The 13,475-nt window shown below is 47.4% G+C and overlaps 1 protein-coding gene across 1 annotated transcript in view; it reads left to right on the forward strand.

Moving 5' to 3' along the window:
* The window catches only part of LOC126416590 (cardiomyopathy-associated protein 5-like), a 91,193-nt gene that overhangs the window by 59,856 nt on the left and 17,862 nt on the right, over positions 1–13,475 (forward strand). The window contains exon 4 of the mRNA XM_050084343.1: positions 10,877–11,296. Within this exon, the coding sequence (XP_049940300.1) occupies positions 10,877–11,296 (420 nt within the window). The remainder of the gene's footprint in view (positions 1–10,876; positions 11,297–13,475) is intronic.

Below are 13,475 nucleotides of genomic sequence, written 5' to 3' on the forward strand. Positions count from 1 at the left end.
CCTATACCTAAGCCTGGTATGGACAAACACCTTGCTTCTAGCTCGCACCTATTTACCTCACCAGCTATGTTCGCAAGGTGATGCTACATATAATTCATGCCCAGCTGTTACAGTGGCTAGAGTCAAGCAATTTAGTAACCACTGCTGATTTCGAACGCACTGTTCTGTAGTCGACCATGTCGTCATTTTTTTATGAATCGTACTCTGCGAAAATACCAGACTATGGCGATGTTTTCCATTTGGAGAAAGCCTAAGACACCTGCTGGAGGACTGACATCCTCATTTCTCTCTACATGTGGGGCTTCAGAGGCCACATGCTCAGTTTCCTTCATGAATTTTTAAAAGACCTAGTTCTCAAGATAAGTCTGTGTTTTGTTCTGTCAGTCACCTTCATCCAGGAAAACAGTGTGCCTCAGGATTTTGTGCTGAGCTGTCTCTTCTTTGCTATCGTCATTACCCTGTTTTGACCTGTCTCCCACCAGATGCATCTGGCTCCCTTTTCGTTGACCATTTTGACGTCTATTTCAGTGCTCCATGGACTTTTCTTCTTGAGCGGCGTCTTCAGCGATGTTCTCCATCGTCTTTAATCCCGGAGCATCGACAGAGGCTTTCGCTTTTCCCCTGACAAACCCGTCTGTATGAATTTCTCGTGGCGCAATTTGTTTCTTTCACCATCTTTACATCCCGGTTCTGTTGCTCCTCCGTTCGTTGAAACTACGAAATTCCCGGGGCTCATGTTCGATAGGAAAGTTTCTTGGTCCTCCCACATGTCTTACCTGGCTACCTGCTGTACCTGAGCCCTCAATGTCCTCCCTCTGGGGCAGCAGATCAGACCACCTTCCTCTACTTGTATCGGTTCCGTGTCCATCCGAAACTAGACTACGGGTGCTTCGTTTATGGATCTCCACGCCTGTCCATCTTAAGCCGCCTCGATACCATCCACCATTGTGGCATCCATATGGCCACTGGCGCCTTTTACACTAGGCCAGTTGAGACTCTGTATGCAGAAGTTGCCCAACTACTGCTCTGACTGCTCCGATTTTCTCTTCAGCAGATATGCACGCCGTTTGATCGCCAGGCGTGGCTACCGATCCTATGCCTCCTCCTCCGATGATTGCTTCGATTCCCGGTACAGGGTGCGTCCCTCTTGGTTGTCACCTCTTGGAGTTTACTTTCGGCTATTGCTCCAGCAGCTTAACTTCACGCTACCTGCCACTTTCCTAATGAGTGTTAACCCTTCACCACTTTGCCTTCGTGCGGCGTCCCATGTTCATCTCGGCATTCATCCTCTTAGTAAGGACACTACTCCAGCCTCGCTCTATCACCTTCAGCTTCACGACCTTCCCACGAGCCTTCGCCACAGTATCTTTGTGTACCCTGATGGCTCTCGAAGTGACTGGTGTCTGGTGTGTCTTCGTTATTGGCACGGACGACTTTCGGTATAGGGTTCCGGAGCACCAGTCGGTATTTACACCAGGGCCTTTCGCCCTATATCAGGCCACGCAGTACATCCAGCGACGCAGGCTTTCCATTTATGTGCTCCGCCTCTATGTGCCCTTCACAGCTTGTGTGTGCTGCACTTCATCCATCCCTTAGTGCAACAGGTCTAGGAAAACTTTCACTTTCTCACTGTTGATGGAACCGCTGTGACCGAGTTCCTAGTCACGTCAGTAATTAAGCCTCCCCCATTTACTTGGCCATTCCCTCCTCGGCGCTCTCGTCGTAACGAGATCATTTTATCTTGGCTTCGTATTGGGTACCGTCTTTTTAGCCATAGCCATTTTTTAAGTGGTGGTCCCCACGACTTCGCATTCATTGTCCTCAGCTTTTGGGGGTTTGCCATTTCCTGACGGAATGGCCTTTTTTAACCTCTACGTTCTAATTTATCGTCTGACTTATCGGCCGTCTGCTGTCGGCTGTTCTACTCTTTACTGTCTTAGCAGTATGGCGAAGAACGTTTAATCTTTGGTTCAGGACCTCCGTTGTCTTTATAGCGTATTTTATGGCCGTTTCTCCAAGAGAAAGTTCCGGATTTTAGCCTATTTTAGACTATTTTTGCTGTTGCACAATGTCTTGAGAAACTTTCTTCAAAGAAAGCTCTCCGTCACAGTGAATTTGGCAATTTAAGTTTTAATGCCCTTGTAACCCTTGTTTGCCGAATTGTAAATATTATTTCAAAATTTTTGAGTAACAAAAAATGTGAAGGACGAACAATATTCTTTCGGTGATTGTTATACCATGTAGATTTGGTTTGTGCCGTATAAAATCCTTCTAATATCAATTTCGTATAACAGAATGAGAAGAAAATATAAAAACTGACTTTTTGCAAATGAAATAGACCAGGTGATCCCCAAAGAAGAAAGTTAGAGAACCACTGTACTACATTCGTCATTTGTAGATAATGAAAACGTATTGTCAGAATTCAACCAGTCTATCAATTGTATAATTTAGTCATTAGAAGACATCAAAGTAAAACTTCGTTTGTTTTTTACTCTTTGATTTATTCTTTGATTTACTCTTTGGTGATTTTAAGTTACACATGCTTTTCATGACACCCATCTGTTAACTATCTTTAGACAAGTAACTTGTATGACTTAAGACCTTAGCTAAATTCTGTATTTTACATGTGAGATCATATTTGTTTTGCCAATGAGTCGTTTGTGTGGTAACCATTTTCGATTCATTTTATGTATTGCTTTGTAAGTACTAAAATTTTGATGTACACCAGCAAAATTAGGTTTGCCGTTATTTCCATTCGGCACAAAACAGGTTTTGTTGTTAATTCTTCCGGGTTATATGGCCGTGGTCTATGGTATACTTCTGTTCCTAACGTTTCGTCCAATACTGCGTTGGACATCCTCAGAGGTATGGCTGGTCCTGTTGAGTCCTGCCGACTGACGAGTCGGGCGTCGGAGAGCTGCCTAAATACCGAGGAAAGTGGGCGTGGTCTAGCTTGCACATAGTAGCAGAGAGAGAACTAGTCAAAGATAAAATGTAGCTATCGATAATAGTCCGTCATCGATAAATCACTTATCGAATCTGTAACGCCACTGTCCCTATCTCGCTTAATTTCAAGGCCTCTTCTTTTCTATTAAAATTATCTTCATGTGTTTAAATTTCAGTAGCCTCCCTATACAGTCGTGGATAATAGTTCGTGGTAGCACTTAAAACTGTAGTTTCAGAAAACTACATGGTCACCGGACTGAAGTGCCTGTTCCGCAACGGCCGATTTATCTATTTTACCCAGTGGGCAAAGACTTTGATGCTCCTTTACCCTCGTATTAAGACTTCTTTTCGTAGTACCAATATAGACCTTGCCACAGGTACACGGAATTTTATACACACCGCTAGACGACAATGGTGGCCTATCTTTAACAGAACGAAGTACGAGGGCAGTTCAATAAGTAATGCAACACATTTTTTTCTCGGCCAATTTTGGTTGAAAAAACCGGAAATTTCTTGTGGAATATTTTCAAACATTCCCGCTTCGTCTCGTATAGTTTCATTGACTTCCGACAGGTGGCAGCGCTGTACGGAGCTGTTAAAATGGCGTCTGTAACGGATGTCCGTTGCAAACAACGGGCAGTGATCGAGTTTCTTTTGGCGGAAAACCAGGGCATCTCAGATATTCATAGGCGCTTGCAGAATGTCTACGGTGATCTGGCAGTGGACAAAAGCACCGTGAGTCGTTGGGCAAAGCGTGTGTCATCATCGCCGCAAGGTCAAGCAAGACCGTCTGATCTCCTGCGTGCGGGCCGGCCGTGCACAGCTGTGACTCCTGCAATGGCGGAGCGTGCGAACACACTCGTTCGAGATGATCGACGGATCACCATCAAACAACTCAGTGCTCAATTTGACATCTCTGTTGGTAGTGCTGTCACAATTGTTCACCAGTTGGGATATTCAAAGGTTTGTTCCCGCTGGGTCCCTCGTTGTCTAACCGAACACCATAAAGAGCAAAGGAGAACCGTCTGTGCGGAATTGCTTGCTCGTCATGTGGCTGAGGGTGACAATTTCTTGTCAAAGATTGTTACAGGCGATGAAACATGGGTTCATCACTTCGAACCTGAAACAAAACGACAATCAATGGAGTGGCGCCACGCCCACTCCCCTACCAAGAAAAAGTTTAAAGCCATACCCTTAGCCGGTAAAGTCATGGTTACAGTCTTCTGGGACGCTGAAGGGGTTATTCTGTTCGATGTCCTTCCCCATGGTCAAACGATCAACTCTGAAGTGTATTGTGCTACTCTTCAGAAATTGAAGAAACGACTTCAGCGTGTTCGTAGGCACAAAAATCTGAACGAACTTCTCCTTCATGACAACTCAAGACCTCACACAAGTCTTAGCACCCGAGAGGAGCTCACAAAACTTCAGTGGACTGTTCTTCCTCATGCACCCTACAGCCCCGATCTCGCACCGTCGGATTTCCATATGTTTGGCCCAATGAAGGACGCAATCCGTGGGAGGCACTACGCGGATGAAGTAGTAGTTATTGATGCAGTACGACGTTGGCTCCGACATCGACCAGTGGAATGGTACCGTGCAGGCATACAGGCCCTCATTTCAAGGTGGCGTAAGGCCGTAGCATTGAATGGAGATTACGTTGAAAAATAGTGTTGTGTAGTTAAAAGATTGGGGAATAACCTGGTGTATTTCAATTCTGAATAAAACAACCCCTGTTTCAGAAAAAAGTGTTGCATTACTTATTGAACTGCCCTCGTACTTGTCCTATTTTTATGGCAGGTTTGAATACCGGTTTCACTTTGTTTTAGCAAAATTTTGCCGATTCGATCTGCAACCTTACTAATGAAAGGTAAAGACACCGTGTTCTTCCATTGTTGTGTACCATCCTTGTCCTTTGGCCTGCTGAAATTAGGTGTTAAAACTCTATTAATTTGTTTGTTAGAGTACCCATTGTTTTCGAAGGCCTGTTTCAGATGATTCAGTTCCGTATCCAGATGTTCCGGCGTACAAATCCGTTTTGCCCTGTCCACTAAACTTTTGATTACACCTCTTTTTTGTTGTGGGTGAGGATTGGTTCTTATGTAAGTATCTATCAGTATGTGTGCTCTTCCGAAACACTTTGAGACTACTCTTCCGAAACACTTTGAGACTACTCTTCCGAAACACTTTGAGACTACTCTTCCGAAACACTTTGAGACTACTCTTCTTCAAACACAAGCAGTTCGTTGAAAAGCGACATAGTTAGTTTCCCGAGCTTATAAATGTTTGTAGAGAGTCAACAGCAGAAACAGTGGCCCAGTGTCAACGGCACTAAGCTGAGGTGACAAGTCATGCCGTACCTCCTATTGTCGTGTCGGGCTGTCTTTTGCCAGGTGTTTTGCATCAACTCGACATGGCCCAGACTTAATACGTTGTTGGAAGCCCCTACAGAAATACTGAGCCATCCAGCCTCTACAGCGGTCCGTAATTGCGAAAATGTAGGTTGGTGCAAGTATTTTTGTATTAACCGGCCTCTCGATTGTGGCCCGTAAATGTTAAACGGGATTCACGTCAAGTGGTTTGCGTGGACAGGTCATTCACTCAAACTGTCGAATATGTTTTTCAAACCAATCGTGGTCAGTTGTGGCCCAGTGATATGACGCATTGTCATCCACAAAAATGGCAACATTGTGCGGTAACATGAAGGCCACGAAAGGCTGCAGATGGTCTCAAAGCAGCTTTACGTAACCATTTCCCAATAAGATAGCGTACACGTCTGTGGAGCCGCCAGCAGCTGCACAGTGGCTCGACAACCTGGGTGCACGGCTTTCTGGGGTCTGTCACGCTCGCAGCTCGTGGTCTAGTCGTTAGTGTGGCTGTTTATGGATCACGGGGTCCTGGCTGGGCTGGGTTAGGGGATTTTCTCCGCCCAGAGACTATTTGTGTTGTCCTCGTCATATCATCATACGTGACAGTGGCTAGATTGGATTGTGTAAAAATTGGACACTAAAAATTTGGCCTTCATACAGGTACTGATGAACGCGCAGTCGGGCGCCCCCATATACCTGTCGCCGTCGCAGTGAAACTCTAGCATCAGCTCTCGCCGTCTAAAATTAGGACTGACTTGACCAGGTCGCGGTTTTACAGGCTTCAAGGGTCCAAGTAATACGGACACGAGCTCAGGAGAGATACTGCATGCGATGTTGCGCTGTTAGCAAAGGCATTCGTGTCGGTAGTCGGTTGCCACAGTCATTTAACGCCAAATTTCACAGCGCTACCCTAATGGATACGTTCATCGTATGTCCCAAATTGATTTCTGCGGTTATTTCACGCAGTGTTGCTAGTATGTTAGCACTGAAAAATCTACGCGAAAGCCCCCTTTCGGTTGTGAGACCGTTCGCCAGCGCGTTGTCTGCGGTGAGAGGTAATACCTGGAATGTGTTATTCTCTGCACACTCCTGACGCTGTGGAACCTGGAATATTGAATTCCCTAACGATTTCCTAAATGGATTGATTCATGCGTCTAGGTTCAACCAACATTTCGCGTTCAAGGGCTGTTAATTCCCGTCGTGGCGGAAACCTTTCCACACGAATCACCTGAGTACATACGGCAGCTTCACCACAGCACTGCTCTTACATACGTTGTGCACGCGTTACTGCTTGTATTGTAGGGGTTCTCATTGGGGTAGTGGCCGGTAGTAAACACGTATTAAAATATATTAATGTGATAGTGATGGCTAACTACCACCTACTACTGAATCAAAAGCGATATTGTAAATAACTTGTATTTATCGTAAATTATCTCATGCTATAAATAACATCATACTGAACAAATTATGAATGAAAACAAATTAAACAAATTGTACACTGTTCTTAGATATATACTACACTGGTAAGATTTGCTCTCAGCTCTTAATGTTAAGTTGATGCGAAGTTAGATTTAATTATGCCCCTGGCTAAGCAAACGGTGTGTCTGAAATAATACGCACTTGGGACACCACCACCACCACCACCACCACCACCACCAAGAAACAAACCAAACAACATGCAAAAGACAAATGACCAATAACACATCGTAAGCAAAACTGCATGGATGCTCAGTGGATGGCAAGAACACGATCCAACAACTATTTCTGAACTTTGCTGCCGCTGCTGCAAGTTTTACAATACCGTCTACCAGCGTGCTGGCTCCGTCAATACTGCTGGGGCGACGACTGCAGCTGCGAAGTCGCTGAATTAAGATAAGTCTCTCAAATATCTTGAGCAGAATAAACCACTCGGAAACTAATTCCACAAGCCCTATATTTCCTCTAAATGGTATACAACGCTTTCAAGACTGGCTCAACAACCATTAAGATGCAGCCCAGTGTGTCTTGTACTACCGTGCAATACCACTATGATAGCTCTGTGCACTGGTTGACTACGTTCAATGGTGACGGCCAGCCTATAAGGCGGAATCAACTACAGTTATACTAGAATGAGATTTTCACTCTGCAGCGGAGTGAGCGCTGATATGAAACTTCCTGGCAGATTAAAACTGTGTGCCCGACCGAGACTCTAACTCGGGACCTTTGTCTTTCGCGGGCAAGTGCTCTATCATGTGACCTACCGAAGCATGACTCACGCCCGGTCCTCACAGCTTTACTTCTGCCAGTATCTCGTCTCCTACCTTCCAAACTTTACAGAAGCTCTCCAATTATACTAGTAGTCAATGCAATGCCTATCGTGGACGCTGATGTCCTACTGTAGCTGCAGACTCCAGATCATACACAGCACAGTATTCAGAATCTAATCCGCCTCGCTCTGCACGATGCTCTTGCGACAATCAGCCTATCCCGACGCTGCAAAGGCCTCCCACATCTCCCTCACGGAGTGGTACAATTTCTCCACCTATCCAACTTATCCAAAAATTTCTCTGTCCAAACAGCGGGCGTTGACCCTCGGCGTTTCCCGCACTTATGAACTGCCCAAACAGAGCTCAGCCCATTTGCCGCTAAAACAGCGCGCAACCTGGCTGCGCCAGCGCGTACGTTGGACGCTCTCTGTCTGCTAGACATTCCCCCCCCCCCCCTCTCTCTCTCTCTCTCTCTCTCTCTCTCTCTCTCTCTCTCTCTCTCTCTCGGCACCCAGCGGCGTTCCTTTTGATGCTTGCAGGTCAGCGGCCGCATCCCCTGAGACCCCCGGCCCCTGCACAATGCTCTTCCGGCCTTCGCCTCCCCGACTCCACTGGCAAATCCACTTAGCTTACACCTACAGCATGCAACTAAATATCATCATTACCAAAGCCCGTATTATTTCAGACATGTGTCTAATCATCACATCTCTCTTTCTAATCCACCTAATAAGACTAATTAACCATTATATGGGTTTATTTGCATCAAATATGCAGAATAATCTGCGAAATGAATGTCACAAATGAAAGCCACCTTTCAGTATTTCGTGACTTTCGGCATCTGATTGTATTTGGTTTTAAAGTTTCTTTAAATTGTGAGCTTTTTAAGTTAGGCTTTACTGACATAAAACGAAACAAGTTTACTGTCACTAGTCACTGTATATTTATCTCCACGACGCGTTTCATACAACTGGCTCTCCTTATTCCTAATATCGACAATGGCCCGTATTTCTTGCTAGCCTCGATGAGATTTAGTGAATAATGGAATCTTTTTGTTTAATTTGGCTAGAGTCGGCAGCCACACGCTACTTCTAACCCCTGCACGTTCGGCGAGTTTTTACTGCCGCAGCCGATAACACGGTCCTCGTCTATACAAACGCAGCCTGCCGGCCCTGTTCTTCGCGTTCTAAAGCGTATTTCGCTGTCACTTGGCACAGTTGAGCATTAGCGAAATACTACACACAATATTCCTGCTTTATCTGATAGTCACTAAATAACAATTAATAAATTTTGATACGTGTTTCTAACTAAAATATTTGATTTGGTCAAGGCCCAAAATATTTGCTTAATTGAACTTCATTGGAGCAGAACGCTGACTGGGGTCCAACCCTAGATATGACATGCCCTTACTGTTAGTACAGAGTTAAACTTTCGACCTTACGCACTGATCTGTGTTTTGGGCTGCAGTCAGCAGTCGTAACGAGAGACAATATGTTACACTCGACGGCGATACTGATCACTTACTGTGAAATATCCCCTGAAGAAAAAAAAAATTAATTCTACTAACATAGTTCGCCAACTCTGAAGGACTCTGATGCTACCGTATCTCGAAATGTGTGAGCAGCCCATAGTGGCTTGTACTCTGAATTCGGCTACGTACCCTTTTGGCTCGACAGGTGCTGAAAATCTCAGCGTCACTTCAGTGGTTGGCATTTAGTTCAGTGATCCAACCCGCCTTCGAGCGACTCTTCAGGAATCGGCGCCACGCGACCCAGCCATTTGGTACACGTGCTACGGCCTGCCTGAAGGATCTGGATCTCTCTGGCATGAAAATACACACCGACGGATGGGACGTACTGCCGCCTTCGTGTCTTCGGAGGCCCAAAGTGATTTTAAGCTTGACACAGTACCCGAAATATTGTACTCCAGATATGGTTTCTATAACTTTGTTTTCGTCTATTTTAAGTACGTACCATAGTTTTATCGTTATTAATACAGATGGATCCCAGCTCTCGGTTGTTCTGTGGTTTTTCCTGACAGGGTTTTCAAAGTGCGTCTTCCAGAACAATTTACAAATTACGATGCGGAGTTATATGGCATTCTAATGGCACTGGAGAGGGTTCAGACATCACCGTACGAGTCTTCTTGTCTGTTCCGACACTCTTAGTGCACTGCAAGCGCTTCACCAAATGTATGCGGTAGACCCGCTGATTCAGCTGCTCCATGACTGCTTACAGCGGCTCCAACGCCGTGGCAAGGAGGTGATCTTCTGCTGGATACCTGGCCACGTTGGGCTACAGGGTAGCGACATGGCTGATAAAGCTGCCAAGGAAGCATGTTGGGATGGTGCTTTCCATCAGTGTCCCATCCCGTTGCACGCCATTATCTCATTTTCTGACAGATGCATCATGCGTCAGTGGGAGACTGAATGGTTGCAGGTGTCGGACAACAAACTGCGGTCACTCAAACCGACCACAAAAGCTTGGCGGACTTCGTGTCAGCCTCGCCACTGGAAGGAGGTTTTGCTTACCAGACTGCGCATCGGGCGTAGCCCTTTCACACATGGCTTCCTCCTCCGGGGGGAGGATCCACCTTTCTGTGAAGTTCGTGGCGTGCCTCTTTCAGTTCCGCATATCGTGGCTACGTGTCTCCTGTATACTGATAATAGGGCAGCACTTGGTCTCGCTGGAGATCTGCCCACCGTCCTCGCAGATTCCGATACCAGTGTTAACAGAGGCGAAATTTTGTGAACCATCAGGCCTCATCCCTAAACTGGTGGGGAAGGGCGGCATACTTTAGTACGTCACAAACTGCTCTGCATGTGGGGACAGCCTTCGTCCCTACTCGTGAGATTTCCTGTTGATTTTTCGTCAGGGCGCTGATGACCGTGATATCGAGCGCCCCCTCAACCCCAACTCATCATAGTGGCTTGCCTTGTATCTTCTCTATTTTAAAATTTTGTGACTAAAGGTTTATCGCTTGATATTTATTTTATACGTGACATGCCAGTTTGAATGTTTTACTTCTGATGACAGCGCTCTTATTAGTTGCCGAAACCTATTTTTGCGACCGATGGCTGTTATTGCCGTAATTTTGGCATATCATCAATTTAAAGTTACGAACTAGAACGATCCTGTCGAAAATGCCCTAAATGCCGCGAACATTAACTTGAAGTTGGGAAAATCTGCCACTTTCATTGTTGACTAGATCTGAAGACGGTAAGAAAGTGTTCAGGATGACTTGGTACGAAATAGTAGGGTAGTGTAGTAGCTGGTTTCGGAAGTGGTCGTCGGCCAGTGCAGCCCGGTTCTCTCTGCCCAGCGGCCACCACCGCATCTCGACGCAGCACCACAGACAGCGGCCGAGCTCCATCGCGGACGTGCCGTCGCCGGCCCGCAGGATCCTGCGGCTGGCCTCGGATTCCGACGTGGACTCCCCAGTGACAGCGTCTCCAGCACAGGTGCCGGCGCTGGCTGTGGAAGATTCCTCCTCTCAGGATGACAGCATGGCGGGCTCCAGGGCGCCCTCCAGAGGGGAAGGTCAGAGCTCCGAGGACATGCCATCTGTCACGGACTCTTCTCAAGAGGCCAGTGAAGGGAGGAGCGAGATGGAGGAGGAGGAGGCGGCGGTGGCCAGCCCGTTCCCGGATCAAGCTGAGGGCAGGGCCGAGGATGTGGGCGTCTCCTCAGGCTCTGTGACAGCTGTCTTCCGGGCAACCTTCGCCGAGGCATCTGACAAAGGGTAAGCGAGCAGATTTTTCTTGACAATTGCATACTTACTGGTCATACTGGACTCGAGAGTCCATTACTGCAGCAACGTAATTTCGCCATCTGTCGCTGTCTTAGGCTATTTCTTTCCATTCCTCTTCAATACTTAGGCTCTTCAAATCAGCCTTCACATTGTCCTCCCATCTACGCTTCGGTCTCCTCACAGGACGTTTTCCCTCTAGGTGCCCTACCAGTACTCTGCGCACTGCCCTGCCGTCATCCATTCGAGCTACGTGACCCGCCCATCGCAGCCTACGTGATTTAATACTACTGATTATGTCAGGGCTTGAATAGATTTCGTGAACCTCTTCGTTATGCAGTTTTCGCCACATTTCGCTAATTTCATCCGTTTTTGCTCCGAAAATTTTCCCCAAAATTTTGTTTTCAAATACTCTAAACGGCTTTTCATTTAGCACAGTGAGAGACCAAGTCTCACACCCATATAGCATAACTCGTAGAAAAAAAAGTTTTGTATATTCTGATCTTTAAATTCCTAGACAATATCCGTGATGAAAGTAATCTATTCAGTGAGAAGTAGCACGCAATTCCCGCCCGTAATCTCTTCTTCAGTTCGGATTAGATCTCGTTTCTCGAACTGATGTCCACTCCTAGATACTTAAATGTGTTCACTTTTTCAAACTGCATGTCTCCAACTCGGAAAATTTCCTGATGAACTGCTGTTGGCATTCTAGTAGTAACCAAGTATTTAGTTTGGTCTTCAGTTGTCCTTACCCCTCTGCAGGTCCGGGGGTTAGAATAGGCCCGAGGTATCCCTGCCTGTCGTAAGAGGCGACTAAAAGGAGTCCCTCCCCCTCAAGGGGGTAGTTAGAGCCTGCGTCCGGAGACGGACGGTTCCACGACCTATATTTGTGGTCTTTTTGGTTTTTCTTTTCTCGTTTCTTCCTTCCTTTGGTTGGTTCCTTTCTTTGTTCTTCACCATCTCACTGTCTTCCTTACTCTTTCCCCTCCTGCCTTCTTTCCCCTCCTGCCTTCTTTCCCCTCCTGCCTTCTTTCCCCTCCTGCCTTCTTTCCGCTCCTGCCTTCTTTCCGCTCCTGCCTTCTTTCCGCTCCTGCCTTCTTTCCGCTCCTGCCTTCTTTCCCCTCCTGCCTTCTTTCCCCTCCTGCCTTCTTTCCCCTCCTGCCTTCTTTCCCCTCCTGCCTTCTTTCCCCTCCTGCCTTCTTTCCCCTCCTGCCTTCTTTCCCCTCCTGCCTTCTTTCCCCTCCTGCCTTCTTTCCCCTCCTGCCTTCTTTCCCCTCCTGCCTTCTTTCCCCTCCTGCCTTCTTTCCCCTCCTGCCTTCTTTCCCCTCCTGCCTTCTTTCCCCTCCTGCCTTCTTTCCCCTCCTGCCTTCTTTCCCCTCCTGCCTTCTTTCCCCTCCTGCCTTCTTTCCCCTCCTGCCTTCTTTCCCCTCCTGCCTTCTTTCCCCTCCTGCCTTCTTTCCCCTCCTGCCTTCTTTCCCCTCCTGCCTTCTTTCCCCTCCTGCCTTCTTTCCCCTCCTGCCTTCTTTCCCCTCCTGCCTTCTTTCCCCTCCTGCCTTCTTTCCCCTCCTGCCTTCTTTCCCCTCCTGCCTTCTTTCCCCTCCTGCCTTCTTTCCCCTCCTGCCTTCTTTCCCCTCCTGCCTTCTTTCCCCTCCTGCCTTCTTTCCCCTCCTGCCTTCTTTCCCCTCCTGCCTTCTTTCCCCTCCTGCCTTCTTTCCCCTCCTGCCTTCTTTCCCCTCCTGCCTTCTTTCCCCTCCTGCCTTCTTTCCCCTCCTGCCTTCTTTCCCCTCCTGCCTTCTTTCCCCTCCTGCCTTCTTTCCCCTCCTGCCTTCTTTCCCCTCCTGCCTTCTTTCCCCTCCTGCCTTCTTTCCCCTCCTGCCTTCTTTCCCCTCCTGCCTTCTTTCCCCTCCTGCCTTCTTTCCCCTCCTGCCTTCTTTCCCCTCCTGCCTTCTTTCCCCTCCTGCCTTCTTTCCCCTCCTGCCTTCTTTCCCCTCCTGCCTTCTTTCCCCTCCTGCCTTCTTTCCCCTCCTGCCTTCTTTCCCCTCCTGCCTTCTTTCCCCTCCTGCCTTCTTTCCCCTCCTGCCTTCTTTCCCCTCCTGCCTTCTTTCCCCTCCTGCCTTCTTTCCCCTCCTGCCTTCTTTCCCCTCCTGCCTTCTTTCCCCTCCTGCCTTCTTTC

Source organism: Schistocerca serialis, chromosome 8 (assembly GCF_023864345.2).
Source record: "Schistocerca serialis cubense isolate TAMUIC-IGC-003099 chromosome 8, iqSchSeri2.2, whole genome shotgun sequence".
NCBI classification, from domain to species: Eukaryota; Metazoa; Arthropoda; class Insecta; order Orthoptera; family Acrididae; genus Schistocerca; species Schistocerca serialis.